We start from the raw sequence: 21,098 nt of genomic DNA, 5'->3' as shown, positions 1-21,098 counted from the left end.
TCAGACCCTCCCCTGCCAGATCCGTTGCACAGAGTAGAGGAAGGAAAGAGGGAGAGGCATTGCGATTCCTCCTCCCTAGAGCAAGTTTTCCCCAATCCCTTGAACCCCTTTACAGTGTTCAATTCCTTTCCTTGTGATCCTGCCAACTGAGACTGTGACCACACATGGAAGTGTGTCGGGGGTGGGGAGGGGAGACAATCCAGCTTCTGCAGCTTTAAACTTCGGGTTTTCTCTGAACTAAAAGAATGAAAGTGGGGAAGTAGTGAGCGGTAAGAAGATGGGGGGGGCACATGGAGGCGGGGAAGGAATGGAGAGAAAAGGGCAGATCCAAGAAGGAATGACTGCCCCCAGTAAATGAGGTCTCGGCCCAGCCGGCCGTGAGTGGGCTGCCAGACTGGCCCCTCCCTTGGTGCTGCCAATACTAGCTGCCAGGCACGGGGGCGGCCCCAGAGGAGAGGGAAGCTGGGTAAAGGGAATGGAAGGCTTCCAGGGCAGCCTTGCCCAACTCCACAGGCCCCGTAGGGGGACTCTCAGGGACAGGGCTGGGACCCAGGCAAGGCTCAGGGAGGGTGTTCCCTGCTCTGTCAAGGCATATAGGCAGTCCTGAGCTTGTGAGGATTCAAGACACCCCTCCCTGGACTTTCCGAAGATAGGACCAGCCTCAGATGTGACTGGGCTGGGGTGAGTGGAGAGGCAGGATCATGTATGGACCAGAGTCTGCAGACTAGGCCCTGTGCCCACTGTGGGACCCTATGCAAGCCCCCTCCCCTCTCTGGACTCCATTTCTTATCTGCATAATTTCAGGGGGTTGAAACATTTGCCTGCCAGGGTTCTTTCTTTTTTCTACTGCAGCCAAGGGTGCACAGTGGTGGGAGTGATGGAAGGAGGGGCGGTGGGGCCCCCTGGGTGAGCTGCCTTCTCTGGAATCCCCAGTCTTTCCCCTCAATACGCTTTGGCTCTGAGATTACAAAAGCTGTGTCCCCAACCCACACAAACACACACGCACACACACACACACACACACACACACATTAAACTTTTTAAATCTAGAGACTCAAAAGATGACAAACGCCAGGGCTGGAAGGCTGGTCCAACCCTTCCCTCCTCCCTTTTTACAGATGAGAAAACTGAGGCCCTGCTTTGGGATTTCCGGAGCCCGGGATTTCCCAGCCCTCCCACCCTCATCCTCCAGCCACTCCTGCGCCTCTTGCTCAGCACGGTACGCGGCAGCTCCGCGGGGCCGCCGGCGAGGGCTGGCTGGGACTCCTGGGTGACCCGGCCGTCGGGGCAGCCCCTGTGCTCGGCGCCGCCCCGCCTCGCTGCCTGGGGCCCGGCCGCGGCCGCCGCCGCCGTGCACTCGCCGGGGAGCCAGCCACCGAGGGCGGAGGCAGGGAGCGAGCGACCGAGGCTGGGAGGGGTGTTGGCGAGAGCTCGCGCGCTGTGTATGGTCTATCAGAGGCAGCTGACCTTTGAGGAGGAAATCGCTGCTCTCGGCTCCTTCCTGTAGTAACAGCCGCCGCCACCGCCTCCGCCGCCGCCAGGAGCCCGGGCCGGGAGCGAGCGTCAGCCCCGTAGCCGGACGGCTCTGCGCGACCAGGTGGGTGGCCCGGCCGCGCGTCCCCGGCGGCGCGCGCCCAGAGGGGGCCCCTGGCTGCTGCCCCGGCCCCCTCACCGCGGGACCCGGAGCCCGACGGCCGGAGGGGTGCAGGGGACGGTCCCCGGGACCGAGAGGGAGTTTCGGCGCAGCGCGCAGCGCGGACGAGAGACGAGGGACGCGGGACGCTGATGGAGGGAGGGGGGCGAGGGTGGACGCCATCCTCGCCGGCAGAGGGCAGGGGGCGCTGTCGGACTGGACAGTGGGAGACCTCGGAGCACAGCTGGGGGGACGCAGCCCAAGAGAGGGAAAGTCTGTCTCCCCAGCCCTCTCTCCTTAACCCCAGCCACGTGCTTACGGTGACAGAGCCGTCCAGTGGGAACCGTCGGTGGCGTTGCCCAAACTTTGGGCTGGAATATCCCCCGTTCCCAGAAATGGGGACTCGCGGTTCGAAGCAGGGTGGGGGGATTCTTGCAGCCCTCCCGAGAGGGCCCGTGGGCCTCCGCCATCAAGTTTCTCTTTCAGTTTCTAGCTGTTCCCCCCCGGGGAAGCCCCGGTGGGGCGAGGGGAGAGGAAGAGGGGGAGGGCACCTGACTTTCGGGAGCACCTCCCCAAGCCTCAGCGGGTTCCTCGCTGGAGGGAAGGGCGGCCTTCCCCTCCTCACCCTTTCTCTTCCCGAACAGGGAAGCGTGTCTGTGGGAGGGGAGGGTCCGGGCCTGACCGCGGTCCAGGGATGGGTGGGCATGGCAGGGCCAGGGGCAGGCCCAGCGCTCGCCTCTAACAAGGAGGCTCCTCTTCAGCCCTCTGCTCGCGCTAGGTGAACGGACATGGCGGGCTGGATCCAGGCCCAGCAGCTGCAGGGAGATGCGCTTCGCCAGATGCAGGTGCTGTATGGGCAACACTTTCCCATCGAGGTCCGGCATTACCTAGCGCAGTGGATCGAGAGCCAGCCGTGGTAAGTGCTCCCGCCTAGTGCCATCCAGGCCCCTTGGCCTTTAGGTCTCCTCTTTGTGGTTTGGTGAGATTCTGGTCCTGTCTGTCCGGCTCTGTGCAGAAGGGGCGGTGTCCTTGGGAAAGGGGAACAGGGAAGTGGGAGTCTGGGAGAGGAGAGGGAATGTTTCTAGACTCTGATGCCTGTGGAGCTGCCGGGAACAAGTCTTGTGGGCACGAGCCTTGGACTTCCGCGTCCCTCTTGGTGCCTGACCTCCATGCCCAGGGAGGCGCCAGAGTAGGCTTCTCTCTCCTGCCCTGCCCCAAGGGATGCCATCGACCTGGACAATCCCCAGGACCGACCCCAGGCCACCCAGCTCCTGGAGGGCCTGGTGCAGGAGCTGCAGAAGAAGGCGGAGCACCAAGTGGGGGAAGATGGGTTCTTACTGAAGATCAAGCTGGGGCATTACGCCACGCAGCTCCAGGTGGGTGTATGAGCTTGGGGCCACGAAGCTCCAGGTGGGCGTGAGCTCCGGGCCATCTGCAGGGTGCAGTGTCCGCCTTCTCTTTCCAGCACCAGAACCCCTGGTTTTTTTCCTGGTTTGGCCACTGACTCACCGTATGACCCTGAGCTTATCGGCAACTTTTCTGTGCTTCAATTTCCCCCACCCCCTCTTTCTAAATCAGACCTGTCAGATTCCCCTTAGCATATTACAAAGCAAGAGGTGGGGCGTGTTTGTCCCCAAGAGAAGGGGGATGGGTGAAACTGCATTCTGGGCAGATCAAGCAGAAGGGATGGGGGTAGAGCAAGTCAAGATTCTGTTGTCAGAGAAAGGAATACTGACAGATTCTAGAAATGAGGCAACGAGGCAACCAGACATCCCTCTTGGGGCTCTTTTAAAGGCTTTTCAAAGAGCTGCTGAAGTGGCGTGCCAGAGGAGCAGAGTTGTCCTGGAGCCTTGAATTAAGGTTTTAGATGTAAGGTGTAGCTCCTCCTTCACCTGAGGATGCGGGGGGAAGGAATATAGGGGAGAGAGGAAGTTTTTGTGGCAGCAGGAAAGGGGTGAGGGTGGTAATCATAGTTGAGCATTTGTTAGAACCCACTTGAATTTTTAGAGAGCCCTTCTTAAATACAAGCAGCAGGGTGCCAGAAAAATAAAAAGTCCATCCCAGAAGAGGCAGGAAACACGAGAAACTTGGTGGGAAGAGGGAAGCAAAATAGGAACCCAGGGCCAGGACTATAGTGGAAGTACCTTGACCTTGGCATTAGATGCCCTGGGTCTTGAGTCATCTGCTCACTCACTTGTTTGCCTCTGGACAAGTACTTAATCTCTCTGAGCATCAGTTTTCTCATCTGTGAAATGAGGATAACAGTTTCTGCTTATGTCATAGGGTTTCTATGATGCACAAGTCAAAGGAGATGGCAGATTGGAAGTGCTTTGTAAACTGTTTCTAATGCACTGCAAACCACATATGAAGATCTGCGAGGGGAAATCAAGTCAAGGAGAGATAGAGGTTCTGGTGACAGTTCCTGAGGCTTCCCAGGGGAAGCTGAGGCAGGGGCTGGAGGAGAGGAAGGGGTGGGCGTGGCACTGCAGTGGTCATGGTGGGAGCAGAGGATGGCCACTGGCAGCTGCTGTTGGATTCTTTCAGAACACGTATGACCGCTGCCCCATGGAATTGGTGCGCTGCATCCGCCATATTCTGTACAATGAACAAAGGCTGGTCCGAGAAGCCAACAATGTGAGTGTCCCATGGGTTTGGGGAGAGGTTATGGGAAGTCCTTCTACCTGCTTTTATATGTTTTATAAACACTGGCATGAGAAAGCACCAAAGAAATAAAAGACATGGGCAAGTGTGAGAGGCAGTATCACATGCAGGTGTAGACTGACACCTGCCCCCCACTCCCCGGCTTCAATCCCTGGCTCTACTACTTACTAGCTGTGTGACTTGAGCAAGTTACTTAACCTCTCTGAGCCTCTGTTTTTTTCTATTATAAATGAGGACAGTCATAGTATCTACCCTGTAGGGTTATTGTGAGATACTATGTGGGCAAAGGATAGACAAACACAAATGAAACAGAAAAGGAAGCCCTAAAAACACACATACACATCAGGAGATGCAATCTATGTCAGAGATGGCATTACAAATCACCAGGGAAAAGATTTGTCATTCAATAAATGGGGCTGGAGACAAAAGAAGAAATATCCTCTGGCGTGGTCTATGAGGGGAAACAGAGCCGAGGTCTACGTCAGAAGAAGTAACCCGGCAAGCTCAGAGAAGCGAGGCCTAGCGAGGCAGAGCAGGGACTCGTCCCCCATGTTCTGAAATCATAAAGGCATCAGACATTGCCTGGACAATGGTACAAATGCTATATTATCTGCAATAAAGCAAAATGAATTTCATAAAATGATATCCCATAGGTAAAGACCACAGACTAGTGCCTGGAGCGAAGTCATATTTATTATTTACTTGTGGTGGACACTGGTTTCAAGAATTTGAGAGTTCATTCAGTAAACATTTATTGAGGTCTTGCTGTGCATCTGACACTGGACTAGGACGGGAAAAACAGATAAAGTCCTGGTCTCCACCTAAAGGGAATTCAGGCGATGATAGATTCTTTAGGTGTCAGCTGAGTGCTAAGCGGGCCTATTTGGAAAAAGGATCCAACTCAGACTGGAGCAGGCTGGCTGGTGGAGGGGAGGGTGTCCTGAGGAAAAGGATGCCCGAACTATAGTGGGGAAAGAGGGAGGAAGGAGGCAGGATGAGTTTTCTAGTCAAAAATAACAACGGTATATGTGAGGGCAGGAAGGCATGAGCCACCTTATGACATTCGAAGAACTGTAAGTGTTCAGTGCTACTGGGGAGAAGGGAGCCAACTGGGCAGAAGCCAGGTCACAAAGGGTCAACTGGTACAACTCTTGACTTGGTGCAATTACAGAGCTATCTGTAAATGTACAAATGAGTTCGGCTCCAATTAAGAAATACATGCCTACGATGCAGGTGCTGTCATGGTTGGGGGGAAATAATCGTTCTCCCAGTCATCAAGCTGTTCTTCAACACCTCTGATGTCCTGGGCCTTGGGGATTTTGTGGTGCACAAGACAGACAAGGTCCTAGCCCTTAGGGAGTTCACATCCTAGTGCAGGGAGGCAGACAAGAAAGAACATGCAGGCTTCCCTGGTGGCGCGGTGGTTAAGAATCCGCCTGCCAATGCAGGGGACACGGGTTCGAGCCCTGGTCCGGGAAGATCCCACATGCCGCGGAGCAACTAAGCCTGTGTGCCACAACTACTGAGCCTGTGCTCTAGAGCCTGTGCTCTGCAACAAGAGAAGCCACGACAATGAGAAGCCCGCGCACCGCAAGGAAGAGTAGCCCCCCCGCTTGCCTCAACTAGAGAAAGCCCATGAGCAGCAACGAAGATCCAACACAGCCAAAAATAAAAACAAATTAATAAATAAATTTTAAAAAAGAAAGAAAGAACAGGCAAGAACAAGACACCTTCAGTAAGGGAGGTCCTATTTTAAATTGGCTCATCAGAGAGGGTCACTCTGAAAAGGTGCCAGTGGAAGTGCCAGCAGGAAGGTTTGGTGCCAGAATGTTCCAGTGATGGAACAACAAATACAAAAGCCCTGAGGCAGGAACACGCTTATGTATTCAGGAACAGAAAGTAGCTGGTGTGCTTGAGCAGCAGTGGCGGCTAGGGCCGTGGAGGGTGTGAAAGGAGTTTGGATTTTATTCTGAGAGCAGGTCATTGGAAAGGCCCTAAAGACTTGGTTGAAGGACTAGATCTGACCAGGTTAGTTAAATGGCTGGATCCACAAAGCCCTTGTGGATGCCTCCCCTGTCACTTCATTTGGGGTCTCCAGGATGCCACCTGTGAGCTGTTCACACTTTTCCCTCAGTCACAAGAAGGTCTTGAGGGAGGGCACAGATGATGTGTGTTCACACAGCCTTGTCCCCCACTATGTCCCCAGCACCTAGCACAGGTGGCATCGTGGCAGCGGGTCAGCGAATGACTACGAAGTGAGGGGTCATCATCATTAGTAGGAAAACCCAGGTAACTCCTGGGACATGTTGAGTTCTAGTCTCTCCAGAGAGAACTCAGATGGACCCTGTGTGGGATACTCTGGTGGAGGTTAGAACTGCAATAGAAGTTTCTTCCATGCTTTATGAAGATGCCATAGTCTGCCAGGTCACCTGTTTCTCTTCCTCTTCCTTTACCCTCTCCACCCCCATTCTGGAAAATGACTCTCCTTCTAACTCAAAGTACCCTTCCTTCTTATTCTAGATCTGGCATTTGGGGTCTGTAGTATTGGCGTTCCCCAGGGCCTGAGGTTTTCTCCCATCCTCACTGCCCAGCTTACTGCTGCCCACACTCTCCCCTGATATGTCTCCAGGGTAGTTCTTCTTCTGGGATCCTGGTTGATGCCATGTCCCAGAAACACCTTCAGATCAACCAGACACTTGAGGAGCTGCGACTGGTCACACAGGACACAGAGAATGAGCTGAAGAAGCTGCAGCAGACTCAAGAGTACTTCATCATCCAATATCAAGAGAGCCTGAGGATACAGGGTGAGGCTGGTGTAGGAGGGCAGCGTGTGTCTGGAGGACGGGAGTGAGACCACTTTGTGAACTCCTGCAGGGTTGGGGCTAGATCCACGTCTCTCTCCCCAGAACCTTATCCAAAGCTTGGGAGGAGTAACGCTCCCAGTGATGGAGCCCCTGCTATGGGCCAGGCTCCAGGCTAAACCCTTTGCATGCATTATTCACTACAACCTTTACAACAGCCCTAAAAAATAGGTAGTTGTATTATTCCTGTTTTGCAGATGATAAAACTGATGTTCAAAAAGAACACGTAATTTGGCCTGGGTTTCTTTTTTTTCTTTAAATTTATTTATTTTATTTATTTATTTTTGGCTGCATTGGGTCTTCGTTGCTGTGCACGGGCTTTTCTCTAGTTGCAGAGAGCGGGGGCTACTCTTCGTTGTGGTGTGCGGGCTTCTCATTGCAGTGGCTTCTCTTGTTGTGGAGCATGGGCTCTAGGTGCACAGGCTTCAGTAGTTGTGGCACACAGGCTCAGTAGTTGTGGCACGTGGGCTCTAGAGCGCAAGCTCAGTAGTTGTGGCGCGTGGGCTTAGTTGCTCCGCGGCATGTGGGATCTTCCCGGACCAGGGCTCGAACCCGTGTCCCCCGCATTGGCAGGCGGATTCTTAACCACTGTGCCACCAGGGAAGCCCTGGCCTGGGTTTCTTGCAAGTTGTAGAACTGGATCTTAACTAGAGATATGTCATAAAATCACTATTATTTAACCAATATTCAGTGAATATCTCAGTGAATGAATCAATGAATGAATGAATATGGACAAAGTGTTCCCCAGTCAAAGGGAGGACTTAGGTTGAGAGTCCTCTGGTTGAACCAGGCTGGGGAGAGGTGGAACTCCAGGAATGCCCCTTTTTGAGCCTAATAGGAGGTAAAGATGGGAGGAGGAGGTGACAGTGGAAAATTCTCCTGTCTCCTAGGTCTATAATTTGCTAGTGGCTGCCATGGTAAGGGTGTAGGGAAAGAAAAATTAACTCAGAAGAACTTCACCCCAGGTACACTTTTAAGAGTCTTGAAATGTGGCTCATCTTCCTTCACTTCAAATTGACCCCAGAGCTGTACCACCCCATCCTAGTGAGAACAAGAAGTATCAAACTCCCTTTTCCTTTGCTCTTCTATTTCTGGTGTCTTAAGGTAGAACCTTAGGTCATTGATTTTAGACTTTTCTTCTTTTCTAATGTATATATTCAGAGCTATCAATTTCCCTCTCATCAGTGCTTTAGCTGCATCTCATCATTTTGCATACGCTGTATACTCATTATCATTCAATTTGAAATATTATCTAATTTCTCTTCTGATTAATTATTTTACCCATATACTATTTAGAAGTATATTGTTTAATTTCCAAATATTTTGTGTTTTTCTAGATGTCATGTCATTATTGATTTCATTTTCATTTCATTGTTGAATTCCACTGTTGTCAGAGAGCATACTCTATATGATCTCTTCTTGTAAATTTATTGTTCTATGCCCCAGCATATGCTCTATGTTGGTGAATGTATTTTGTGGACTTGAATGTATGTTCTGAAGTTGTTTTATTTTAAAATAGCAATAATAAATTCAATAATGTTAACATATATAACATAATATATAATGTTAACGTAATAAAGTTAAAAAAACCCACACCAAATTTAGTGAGTAGAGTGGCATTGCTTTACATTTTTACAAATCTCTTTAATGTTAGGCTTAATAGGAGATAGCTGGAGCTGGATTTCAATCTGTTGTAACATCACATATCTTGTAACCTCTAGAAAACTCTGCTGTATGCTTATAAGTGAATAAGAGAAAAAAAGGTAAATAAGGTCCTATGACTTTATGAAAATAGTTCTGGCTTGGTGGACCTCCTATAAGGGTCTTAGGAACCCTTCAGGGATCCCTGGTTCACACTTTGAGAATCAGTGATATATCTTTATTGATTTTTTTGCCTAATTGTTCTATCAGATGCTGAAAGAGAGGTATCAAAATCTCCTAGAGTATTGTGTAATTTTCCAATTATTTATGTAAATATTTCTTTTATGTATTTTTGAAGCTTTGTTATTAGATGCATATACATTTAGAATTATTATGTCATTCTGATTGATTGACACCTTAATACTTACGGAATATCTTTCTTGATCTCTGGTAACACTCTTTGCCTTGAAGTCTACTTTATCAGATATTAGTATTACTGCTCCAGCCTTCTTATTCTATTTTTAAATAGAAACATATTTTTATCCATGCTTTTTAAAATTTGAAATGTAAACAGCATATAGTTGAGTCCAGCTTTTTAATTTATTCTGACAATCTTTGCTTTTAATTAAGGTGTTTAGTCCATTAATATTTAATGTAATAGCAATTGAGGTCCACATGTTAATATTTATTTTGTTTTGTCCCTTTTCAGTATTTGTTCCTCTGTTCTTCCTTTTAACTGTTTAAATTTTTTAAGATTCTGATTCTATTTTAATTTAACTATTTAAGCTTTCCTCCTACCTTGCCCTGTCAGTGTTTTCTGTACCCTGAGACTAGCACATTGCCTGAATCATAGCAGGTGTTGAGTAAATGTTGGGGGGATAATTCTAGCAGCTCTTCTTCAGATCTGAATCCATCCCAGACTGACCCGAAAGAAAGGAAGGCCCTCCTGCTAGATTAGGGAACAGGACATTTCAGGCTGTTATTTCTACCCAAGGCCGTTGACTGGTTGACAGTATTGATGATCCTACTCTGGGGTTTTCTGTTTCCTATTTGTGAGGTTGGGTTTCGATCCTGGTTTGGGTTTGTCCCCATCGTGCAATGTCAGTTCAGTCTCATTTATCAAGTGCACCCATCAGAAACACAGACTGCTGATCTGTCTGTGCAAGGGAAGCCTCAGCTCCCTCCAGTGGAGCAGACAGTTGCCTCAAGTCTCCTGGCGTCCTTCCCAGAAGCTTCTCCAATTTGCCAGGAGAGAGCTAAGTGGGTCACTTGCATAAGGAGGCTGGGCCTGGTGTTGGGATCCCCGCCACCTCCCTGTGGGTGGCAGGATTCCGAGGTGGCTCTCCAGATTATTCTGCTATGTTCCTTACCTGCTCAGTCCCCCGCAGTCATGTTAGAGCCATATTTCTAAGTTCTCTTCTAGTTCTGGGCTTTCCTGGCTGTCTAGGGTTGCTTTAGTGTGTCCTTAGTTGCTTTTGCGCGTCCATAGGGCAGGGCCTCGGTCAATGTGACATGGCCCTCAGAGGCCTGCCAGGAACTTGACCAAGACCTGCTGACTGACGCTCTCATCTTCTTGACTCAGCCCCAGTAAGGACCGTGGGACGTTCCAAAAGCCTATTGGTGGGGGTAGGAATGCCAGCATCTAGGATGGTGATTGCCTGTGGAGAGAGGGATGGGGATGCCGGCAGGGGAGGGTGTACAGGTGCTTAACTGTGGAAATGTTTACTTTCTTAAGCTGGCTTCTTGATACACAGGTGTTCCTTGTATCATCCTTTCTATCAATACTTGCCTAGGTCTTAAGTATTATATAACAGATTTTTTGAAAAGGACGTCCTTACCTTATTCCTGCCATCGATGAGATGCCTGACAGCTGGTGTGGAGAGAAGCTGCCTCCCTCTCTTGAGAATCTTGCTGCTTTCGTGTCCCCAGTGGCCCTGGACACTCTCTCTCTCTCCCTCTTCCGGTTGGTCTGCTGAGCTCACAGTGACCCAACCTGGACAAGCACGTTAGGCCCCTTCAGCCCCTGGAGAAACCCCCCCTTCCCCGAGGAGAGGCTGCTGCGCTCAGCCCCGCGGAGCAGGGCCTTCCTGGTGAGGCTTTGTCCTGTGAGGCTGGGGCTGAGAGCTGCTCCATCAGCCTTTAATCCTGTCCGGTAACCCATTAACCATGAGCACTGACTCTCACCTGGAGCTCATGGTGCCAGGCAGCTTCCTGAGTATTTTCTGTATCATTGCTTGTTTAACGTCACGGCAGCCACTGAGGCAGGTGCCGTGATTGTCCCATTTTACACCTGGGGAAGCTGAGGCATAGGAGAGTGAGGGGATTTGCCCGAGTTCACCCACCTTTTAAGCGGCGAGGACAGACTTCAGACCAGGCAGGGTGGCTCTAAGCCGGACCCCGCGTGGGGAGAGGAGGGCTGGGTGGGCAGGGAGGCCATGGGCTGGCTCCTCCTCAGCTGAACCCCAAGCTTCCGTCTCCCCACTCCGCAAGGGGAGCTCAGAGTCGGGGGGCCAGGGGGCGGAGTCCACTCATCTTTGGGCTCCATGGCTGTGGAACCCTGACTGGCCACTTGTGAGCTGTGTCCCCTCCAGGGTTTTGCCTCCAGAACAGGTGAGTGCAGTTCTGCCGGGCTCCCTGCTGGACCCGGGGAGGTCATGGTCGTGGGTGTCCTGTCCCCTCCTCCAGCTCAGTTTGCCCAGCTGGCCCAGCTGAACCCCCAGGAGCGTCTGAGCCGGGAGACGGCCCTCCAGCAGAAGCAGGTGTCCCTGGAGGCCTGGCTGCAGCGCGAGGCCCAGACGCTGCAGCAGTACCGCGTGGTGAGTGGGCTCTGCGTCCCTCCCCTCCCGGGCGTGGAGGTGACACCCCGAGCCGAGCCGTCCCGGGGACCTGAGGGAGGGAGAGAGCCAGGAGGAGCGCGGGACCCAGCAGAGCAGGAGGCCAGAGCCTTCCTCCCTGTGTGGGCACGCAGGGCAGAGCGGGTCGGCAAGGGGTGAGGGCAGGCCCTGCGGGGCTGTTCTGAGAGCCCAGAAGGGCCGCTCACCCGCCGCCCGCCCCTCAGGAGCTGGCCGAGAAGCACCAGAAGACCCTGCAGCTGCTGCGGAAGCAGCAGACCATCATTCTGGACGACGAGCTGATCCAGTGGAAGCGGCGGCAGCAGCTGGCGGGGAACGGAGGGCCCCCCGAGGGCAGCCTGGACGTGCTACAGTCCTGGTAATGGGCGTGGGGGGCCGGGCGGGGGCGGCAGGGGCTCAGCGTGGTGCCACCGGCTGCTGCTCTGCTCCTGCGTTTACGTGAGCAGCCGGCTCCCTCTGTCGGGGCACAGGTCTTATTTCGCCAGTGGTCTGGTTCCTGATGCAGACTTTGGTGCCCCCGTCCTGTGCCACCTCCCCCGGGAGGGGCGTCCCTGGCTGAGGGAGTGGGGTGGGGCCAGGTGTGCAGAGTGACGCTCAGGCTGGTTGGACCCGAGTCAGGGTCGCTCCTCCTGTGTGTTCCTTTGTGTTTCTGGAAGGCAGGGCAGCTGTGCTCTGCTCAGTGGACAGGCCAGGCGGCTAAGGCGCCGAGCCTTCCTGGGGGTGGAGCTGGGTCTGGGCCTTCTCCCCAGCCTGGGAGCCTTCTGGCTTCTGGCCTGGAGGAAGGGGGTGAAGGCTTTGTCCTTCCCTTTGGCCTCGGGGCTCCTGTGCAGGTGTGAGAAGTTGGCGGAGATCATCTGGCAGAACCGGCAGCAGATCCGCAGAGCTGAGCACCTCTGCCAGCAGCTGCCCATCCCCGGCCCCGTGGAGGAGATGCTGGCTGAGGTCAACGCCACCATCACAGACATCATCTCAGCCCTGGTGACCAGGTGATTGCTGCCTCTTGGCCACGCCCAGGCCCCATCTGGTTGGCCTGGGTCGCGGGCAGCAGGGTCTTTACAGAGGGAGCTCTGGCTTCAACCCTTCCGTCTCTGCCTCACACCCTCATCCCATCCCCCTCTGTCGCCTGTTACTGTGGCCTCTTGCTGTTGACCTTGCGCAGTCTCTCTCGTGGACACTATATGAGCTTGTTCCCTGCAGCCCGTTTCAGCTGTTGAGTTCATCTCACTGCCTCCCCTCCTGCCAGCTCCCCCGACTCGCAGTGGCCCCCCAGGGCCCGGGGGCTGTGCCACAAGCCCTTCCTTCGCCTGCTGTGCCCCGCGCAAGGCGGCCTCCCCACGCGGAGGGAGGGACCGGAGCGCTGTCCCCTGAGGCATCACCTGGTCGCTTGTGTCCCCGCAGCACGTTCATCATCGAGAAGCAGCCCCCTCAGGTCCTGAAGACCCAGACCAAGTTCGCAGCCACCGTGCGCCTGCTGGTGGGCGGGAAGCTGAACGTGCACATGAACCCCCCCCAGGTGAAGGCCACCATCATCAGTGAGCAGCAGGCCAAGTCGCTGCTCAAGAACGAGAACACCCGCAAGTACGTTGCCCTGCTCCCATCTGCCCCTCCCTCAGCTCAGCCTCTATTCTACAGCAGGCGTCCTGGGTGATGGGGACAGCATGGCCTCCCTCCCTGAAACCCTTTGTCCTGCATTGCGATGCGGTCCCACGTCGCTCCAGTTCACTCTGTCTGTCCCGGCGTACGCTTCGCTCGCATAGTAAATCAGCAAGGATGTCGCTGCTGGGTGTCCCAGGACCTGTGCTGAGCGCTGAGACACAGCTGTGATCCACACAGAACTTGGCTCTGTCCCCGCCCAACCTCGAGACAGAAAATTAGAATAAAGCAATATCACAGCCCCTGCAGTACATGGGTAGTCAAGGAGGGCCTTTCTGAGGATATATTTGAGCGGAGACCTGAATAATGAGAAGGTCAGGAGTGTTTGGGGAGATAGGAAGGGCAAGTACAGAAGTCCCGAGGCAGGCACTGAGCGTACGTGTTCAGCAAACAGACAAGGCAGTGGGCTCGCTTGTCCTGAGTGAGGCCAGGGAGGTGGGCAGGGGTTGATCTCGGGAATCTTTGTAGGCTGTGGTCATGATTTTTATCTCAAGTGCGCCAGAAACTGCCGAAGGCCCCCACATCAATCTTAAATTTATTTATTTATTTATTCATTCATTCATTTATTTATTTATTGGCTGGGTTGGGTCTTTGTTGCTGCCCACGGGCTTTCTCTAGTCGCGGCGAGTGGGGGCTACTCTTCGCTGCGGTGCACGGGCCTCTCATTGTGGTGGCTTCTCTTTGCTGAGGAGCACGGGCTCTAGGCACGTGGGCTTCAGTAGTCGTGGCACGCGGGCTCAGTAGTTGTGGCTCGCGGGCTCAGTAGTCCCCACATCAATCTTGATACCCAAGGAATTTTAATGATAGAGACGCAGGTCCCACCCTTGGAGACTTTGCTCAGGTGCTTTCAGATTGATGAGAAAGTGAGCCCAGGGACACTCGGAGAAATGCTCTTAGGGGAGGGGCAGGGGCTGCTGGCAGGGCTTTCTGGAGAAGTCTGGGCCCAGGGTGCAGACAGGATGGTGCTCCTGGCCCGGGCCCAGTGGAGATGGGTTCCCCTCTGCTTCGCAGTGAGTGCAGCGGAGAGATCTTGAACAACTGTTGTGTGATGGAGTATCACCAGGCCACAGGCACCCTCAGCGCCCACTTCAGGAACATGGTGAGGACAGGGCCCCGCCCATGGAGGGAGGCCCGCCCAGAGCCGAGTCCTCGAGTCCTAGTAACCAGCGGCTTTCTCCTTGTTCCCCTCTGACCTCCCGCCCTGCAGTCGCTAAAGAGGATCAAGCGCGCTGACCGGCGAGGCGCAGAGTCCGTGACGGAGGAGAAGTTCACGGTCCTGTTTGAGTCTCAGTTCAGTGTTGGCAGCAATGAGCTTGTGTTCCAGGTGAAGGTGAGACCCGGCTCCACCGTCCCCTTGCAGGCCGCCCGGCTGGCTTGGGAAAGCCAGAGACTTGAATCGTCACACAGGCTCAGTCCAGTTACCCCGTGATGCTCTGAGAAAACCTAACTTCACTCTGCTGGTGCCCATTTGCGACGTTATAATCTGGCACCAGCCCGCAGAATTTAGGCAATGGGCCAAGAAGAAATATGTTATGTTTTTTGTTTGTTTTTGGTTTGGTTTTCCTGGGAGGGGCTTGAGGAATGAGGGTTGGGAGTCTCCCCCAAGAGGAGGGCAAGACGGTGGTCATATGCCCTCACCCCTCATTCCCTGGATTCCCGTAGACCCTGTCCCTTCCTGTGGTTGTCATCGTTCACGGCAGCCAGGACCACAATGCTACTGCCACCGTGCTGTGGGACAATGCCTTTGCTGAGCCGGTGAGTCCCCATGAGACCTTCACCTCGGCCCCTCGGAGTTTCCCAGGGTCAGCCCCAACCCCAGGGCCCCTGCTGAGTGGTCTTCCCCAACCCTAGGGCCAGACCCAGAGGTCAGGGGGCAGCTGGTGTGAACACCCTGCCCTCGGCATGTCCTAGGCTCTGTCTGGGCTCCGGGTCACAGGACTGGGGTCTCCTAGGTCTGTGAGCGTGGTCTTGGGGCTCTGGTCCCTGATCTCTCTCCCCAGGGTCCTGGTCTGGGTCTCCATCCCTGTATGCCCACCCCTCTGCCCCTGCCCCCAGCCTTTCTTTCCCTTGCATTTTTGTCTCCTTTTCTGGATCTTTCTCAGTCCCCTCTGTCTCTTGGTATCTGTATCTGTGTGTGTGTAAATATCTCCTACTCCCTCAATCTGCCTTTTTTTCCTTTCTTCTCTCCCCACCAGGGCAGGGTGCCGTTTGCGGTGCCTGACAAAGTCCTGTGGCCGCAGCTGTGCGAGGCGCTCAACATGAAATTCAAGGCCGAAGTGCAGAGCAACCGGGGCCTGACCAAGGAGAACCTCGTGTTCCTGGCGCAGAAGCTGTTCAACAGCGGTAGCAGCCACCTCGAGGACTACAACGGCATGTCCGTGTCCTGGTCCCAGTTCAACAGGGTGAGGGACGCTACCCGCTGCCTGCCTGGGACCACCCTGCCACCCTTCCCCCACCTCACACACAGGTTACTGCCCCTGGTCAGTGGCCCCCCTCTACCCCCATCCCCCCTCTTCTACAACCAGGAGAGACAGGGGCTAGTACCCCAAGGAACGCAGGCAGCCGTGAGAGCCGAAGCAGGACGATGGAAGGAACCCGGAGCTGGGAGTCAGGGTCCCTGGATTCTAGTCTTCGATGTGTTAACTAATTTGCCAGGCCCCTTCCCTCCTCTGTGCTGCGCTTTTCCCATCTGTAAAGCGAAGGGGTTGGGCAGGAATGACTTTGGAGGTCTCATCCAGCTTGGACAATCCTTTGCACCTCTGCCCCCCACCCCGTGAGATTGTCCCAGACCCTTGTGTCTGCGAGGCAAGAGGCGAGTGTACTCTCTGGTTCCCTAGGATATGAGCAGGGGCTGTGGCAGTTTGCTGGAGTGTGGGGCAAGTCGGATGAGGAACTGGGAGAAGGTCTGGGTGAGGACAAGAGGGCACTGAGTGTTCCCTGAACCACCCGTGACGACGGGGGGCACAAGCCCTGACTTGGGGTTTCCTGGGGGCTCTCAGGAGAACTTGCCAGGCTGGAACTACACCTTCTGGCAGTGGTTCGATGGGGTCATGGAGGTGCTGAAGAAACATCACAAGCCCCATTGGAATGACGGGTGAGGAATGGGGTCTGGGAGGTCATGGGCTCAGGGGACAGTGGCTGCTGCCAGCAGTGACACTGTATGCTTGATGCACCCAGGGCCATCCTAGGTTTTGTGAATAAGCAACAGGCCCATGACCTGCTCATCAACAAGCCCGACGGCACCTTCTTGTTGCGCTTTAGCGACTCAGAAATAGGGGGCATCACCATTGCCTGGAAGTTTGACTCTCGTGAGTTCCCTACGTGCCCACACTCTAGCCCCAGTGGCCCTGTCTTCCATTTCCTCGTTCCCTATTCTCCATCAGGCCTGCATCCTTAGAAGGTAGCCGGTGGGAAAGATGGGAACTGAGCTTGGAGGGTGGGAGGAGTGTTGCTCAGAAGCACATTCCCTCTCTGTTGTTTTCCACTTGGGAGAGCCTAAAATCATCGGCCTCCTGGACTCCAGAACTGCCGGGCGAGTCCTTCTCTGCCCTGACCCAGCCTTGTTGGTATCTGCTCGCCCGTGGTCATTTCCTTGCCCTATGCCGAGAAGCACAGGGGTGGGGCTGCAGTGCCGGCTAGTAAAAGCCCTGATGTCTCTGCAAGCCTGCCCCGAAGCCCCACAGCTCTGATCTTCCTCCTGAGGGCGGTGGGTTGTCGGAATGAGCTTGGCCTTTTCACAGCTGACCGTAACCTGTGGAATCTGAAGCCGTTCACCACGCGGGATTTCTCCATCCGGTCCCTGGCCGACCGGCTGGGGGACCTGAGCTATCTCATCTACGTGTTTCCCGACCGGCCCAAAGATGAGGTCTTCTCCAAGTACTATACTCCTGTGCTCGGTGCGTCCTGCCCAGATACTCCCGGGGCTAGGCCGTGGGGACGCCCCAAGAAGAGCCGGGGGGCCATTTCCCCAGTGGGTGTTTGTCTGTGGGATGGTGCAAGGCACGTGGAGAGGATTTCAGGGCTCACAACTGAAGAAAGGGAAAGCAAAACCTCTGACCCAGCTTTCTTCCCTGCAAAGCAAAACACTGAGTGGGACTCACTTCTGTGCCCTTGGAGGAAGAGGCTACAGTGCTGGGGGAGGAGCCATAATGCAAACCCACAGATAATGCATGACTCCCATCTTGATCCGCTGCCCTCACCACTCTCCACCCTCAAACCTACCCTCAAGTTGAGTGTAGGAAGCAAAATGACAGGTTTTTCCTCTTCAACCTGTCCCCAGTCCATTGGTTGGGTTGGTTCCTTGGTGTTGATTCTGTTTCCTTGGCAGGGGTGGGGGTGAGGAGAGAGAGAGCAAACAGGCCAGAAAAGGAAGCAGGAGAAGGGATGAGACTGAAGCCAGGGCCTGGGTGGTGTTTATTGTCAGCGGGTGTTTATTGGGAGTCTGGGGGAAATTTCATCCCTGCTGAGGCCCCATGGCAATGTGGGGGGAGGCAGACTGCATAGGTGGGTTTCCACTCCCCTGGGAGCTCCCAGAGACTTCGGTTCTCATCACCGTTCCCCCTGCCCTCGGCAGCTAAAGCAGTGGACGGATACGTGAAGCCACAGATCAAGCAAGTGGTCCCTGAGTAAGTGTCCCGGGTCCAGCTCTGGTCTCCTGCTGCCTCTCTTTTCCTCTCACCCCCTCACCTGGCTCTCCTCAACCCTCACCACCGCCCCTCCTGGGGAGGGAACTGGGCTTGGTCACCAGGGTGTTGGTACCCAGGGCCCCGCTCCTGCGGCCAGAGCCCCAGGCTCAGCGGGCACTCTGTCCTTCCGCACCTGAAAAAGTCACGAAGATGGCCCGTGAGCCCCTCCCCGCTAAGGCTATGCTCTGCTTCCTCTCGCAGGTTTGTGAGCGCCTCTGCGGACTCTGCCGGGGGCAGCGCCACCTACATGGACCAGGCCCCCTCCCCAGCCGTGTGCCCCCAGGCTCATTATAACATGTACCCACAGAAGTAGGTTGTGTTCTCCTGGGGCTCCGTGGGGAGGAACTGGGCACTTGGCCTCAGGCTGGGCACCCGGAGGGCTGGTGGGCAAGGAATCCAGAGCTCCTCCAGGTCTGAGACCACCCAGGCCAGGCCGGGCTCCGGCACATGCCCAGGTGCAGGGTGGGTGAGATCAGCCAATGAAAAGCATAGAGCATTTTGAAACTACACATAGCAGGGTCCTTGCTCTGGTGCTGACTAGCTGTGTGACCTTGGGGAAATTATTGAGCCTCTCTGATGCTCAGTCTCCTCATCTGTAAAATGGAGGCAAAAAGACCTACCACGTGGGACTGGGGTCAGGATTAAGTGAGAGAGTGCAGGTAGAGCATTTAGCACAGATGAGACTTATAAGGGCTTGATACAGGGTGGCTATGGATGGGGTAGTTGTTCTTAGGAGTTGTGTGGGAACAGCGTATCAGTTGCTCCTCTCTGGAGTTCCCAGAGAAGAGAATTAATTCTCTTTCGAGCTGTGGGTGGCCTGCTGCCGTGGGACGACCACAGGCTTGGGAGTCACAAAGACCGGAATTCCAATCCTGACTCCACCTGCCAACCAGGTGGACCTGAACAAGTTTCCTAACATGATTGAGTCTCAGTTTCCTCCTCTATAAAGTGGAGTAAATACCTGCCTCATGGGTGGCTGTGAGGATGGGTGTAACGTGGTTGAAAGGCCCAGGCCTTCATAGGTGCTCAGTGAATGGTGCCCGGGGTTTCATGGGCAGCTCATTCACCCAACTACCTCATTCCCCTGAGATCACTCGATGAGGTTGCGAGCGATGACACTAGAACTGGGGTGTCTCCCAACAAGCCAGTGACTGACTTATTCAACTTGGGGTGTGGGAGTCTAGCCAGAGCGGGTCCTGCTCCCATGAGACTCTGGTCTGAGTGGGGAGCGGGCTGGAAGCTGTCCCCCAGGAGCCTGAGGCTGTGAGGCATGCCAGCTCCCTCTGACGTCCCTCTCTCTCTACCAGCCCTGACCCCGTCCTCGACCAGGATGGAGAATTCGACCTGGATGAGACCATGGATGTGGCCCGGCACGTGGAGGAACTCTTACGCCGCCCTATGGACAGTCTGGACCCCCGCCTCTCCCCGCCTACTGGTCTCTTCACCTCTGCCAGAGGCTCGCTCTCGTGAATGTTTGTTTGAACCCTGCACTTCTCTTTGGAAACGTGCAGGGTTCGTATTCATTGTGATGTTGTTTCTGTATCGCTGTGCATATTGATGCCTTTGCAGGCAGCACGTGTCCACATGCATATGCGCACGTTTGTGTACGAGGTGTGCCTGCCTCGCCTTTGTGGTCCTAGGTATGTGGCTGCCTTTTTCTTCAGATGGAGGCATTCCAAGAGCCCACTGGGTCTGTCTCTTGTGGAAGAGACTGAGCTGCTTCTGTAGTTGCAGGTACGCCAGGCAGGCAAACCTATTCCTGCCAGAGCCTTTGTCTGCTCAGTAGCTATTTGAATGGAATTATTCAAGAAGGGAAAGGAGACAGGTAGTGTCTCTAAGCTCAAGTTTTACTCCTGAGTTAGATGCTTCGCCTCCCAAGTGTGTGTGTGTGTGCATATATATATGTGCATCTGCTCTTGTACAGAGCAACGTACATGTTGGTCTCTTGGTTCTTCCCCTCAGGATGGAGGCTGGAAGAATCAAGAGACCAGTTTTGAGTGATATTTTATACTTTATCTAATGACTATGGACTCCAGGCTTTTTGTGAACTGAGAGCTTATCTAGGCCATCCTCGGTCATGTCCTCGGCAGAAATGTGTCTTTTGCATCGGGCCTGTCAGAGCTGCTCTGAGGATGGAGTTTCTTGGCCTCTTGGTCCCCAGCCAGGGGGCTCCAGCTTCAAGTGTATAATGCTGCTGCCCACATTCCTGCTCTTTCCACCCCATATCCCCTTCCGTCTGGCCCCAGCCTTCTTTCCTCGCCTCTCTGTCTGCAACCTTGCTTACTTATGGAAGAGGTGGGGGTTGGGGGGGGACTGGTCTAGGATGTGGTGAACGGGAGGCCCAGGACTTGCAGTGTTGATACCCTAACCCCTCCTGGAAAAACCCTGCAGCAAGAGGCAGCATCAGGGGCTTGCAGCTCGCCTGTGGAGTTTGGAGGGAGGGGTAAAAGCTGATCGAGGCCCACTCTGCTGGGAGGTAGAACCTGGAATAGGCCTCGTCACAGTCGCATGACTGGCTGTGGTCTGCGAAGGCCTCGCCCCCAGCCTCACACGCTCCTCCCTCTGAAGCTGCCACACGCAGCCAGGGGCAGCTGACAGTGGAAGGAGTCCCAGAAGGAGTCCCAGGTTGAAACATCTCTCCAGGAAGGTGGGGACGGGAAGCAGGAGGCTTTTGTTCTTTGTACAAAGGCTACACATTTGTGTAAACAGTGTTTTTGAATAAAATATTTTTTTTCATAAATTTGCTGGAATGGCTCCTGGGTCATGGGGACCGCTGGAGTCGTTTTGTTCCTCTCCTCCCACGTAGCTGGCGCTGTAAGGTGTAGCTTGAAGTTGCCAGTCGGCTCCCATTTCTGTGGTTTTAAGGGTGCCATCCCCACCCCGATCCCTTCAGTGCCTCTCAGAAGACTAGAGAACTTGAGGTCTTGGGAAAAGATGGGGCAGGAATTACCGGGGGCGGGGGAGAGCTTTGGTCCCTGCCTCTCCTTATCAGCTGCTGCTGTAAGCAGTCTCCAAGGTGGCAGCTGAGGGCCAGCGCCCAGACCATTCTCAAGCCCTCCGCATGGAAGATGGGGGGGAAGCTGCAGGAGCCTCACAACGGTCCTTCCCCCCT

At 54.3% G+C, this 21,098-nt stretch overlaps 2 protein-coding genes across 4 annotated transcripts in view; one reads left to right on the top strand and one right to left on the bottom strand.

Annotated features, from left to right (window-relative positions):
• Positions 1-1,602, bottom strand: part of LOC103015198 (signal transducer and activator of transcription 5B) — a 70,579-nt gene extending 68,977 nt beyond the window's left edge. The window contains exon 1 of the mRNA XM_057535923.1: positions 1,468-1,602. The gene's annotated coding sequence lies outside the window, so the exon portion shown is untranslated. The remainder of the gene's footprint in view (positions 1-1,467) is intronic.
• On the top strand, positions 1,464-20,726 carry LOC103015475 (signal transducer and activator of transcription 5A). 3 transcript variants are annotated; one of them, XM_007177681.2, is made up of 20 exons: positions 1,464-1,597; positions 2,395-2,549; positions 2,853-3,009; positions 4,178-4,267; positions 6,924-7,098; positions 11,482-11,612; positions 11,855-12,006; positions 12,479-12,634; positions 13,047-13,226; positions 14,313-14,400; positions 14,509-14,631; positions 14,964-15,056; positions 15,497-15,703; positions 16,301-16,395; positions 16,479-16,609; positions 17,042-17,197; positions 17,875-17,926; positions 18,188-18,295; positions 19,294-19,498; positions 19,949-20,726. In XM_007177681.2, exons 2-19 carry the CDS (start codon positions 2,422-2,424, stop codon positions 19,454-19,456), a joined length of 2,385 nt encoding a protein of 794 aa, XP_007177743.1. In that variant the 5' UTR covers positions 1,464-1,597; positions 2,395-2,421; the 3' UTR covers positions 19,457-19,498; positions 19,949-20,726. The 3 variants fall into 3 exon arrangements, with proteins under 3 accessions (XP_007177743.1, XP_007177741.1, XP_057391904.1); XM_007177679.2 differs by having other exon boundaries at positions 19,294-20,726; XM_057535921.1 differs by having other exon boundaries at positions 1,475-1,597; positions 2,412-2,549; positions 19,294-20,726.
• Positions 20,727-21,098: the final 372 nt, after the last annotated feature.

Source organism: Balaenoptera acutorostrata, chromosome 20 (assembly GCF_949987535.1).
Source record: "Balaenoptera acutorostrata chromosome 20, mBalAcu1.1, whole genome shotgun sequence".
In the NCBI taxonomy this organism is placed as follows: Eukaryota; Metazoa; Chordata; class Mammalia; order Artiodactyla; family Balaenopteridae; genus Balaenoptera; species Balaenoptera acutorostrata.
The sequence above is the reverse complement of the archived record's forward strand: the minus strand, read 5'-3'. Positions and strand labels throughout refer to the sequence as shown.

Excerpts from the sequence above, each read along its gene's own strand:
- LOC103015475 (XM_007177681.2), top strand. The coding sequence starts at position 2,422 with ATGGCGGGCTGGATCCAGGCCCAGCAGCTGCAGGGAGATGCGCTTCGC. Across the intron at positions 3,010-4,177 it reads ATTACGCCACGCAGCTCCAG|AACACGTATGACCGCTGCCC; the intron begins GTGGGTGTATGA and ends GGATTCTTTCAG. Across the intron at positions 12,635-13,046 it reads ATCTCAGCCCTGGTGACCAG|CACGTTCATCATCGAGAAGC; the intron begins GTGATTGCTGCC and ends GTGTCCCCGCAG.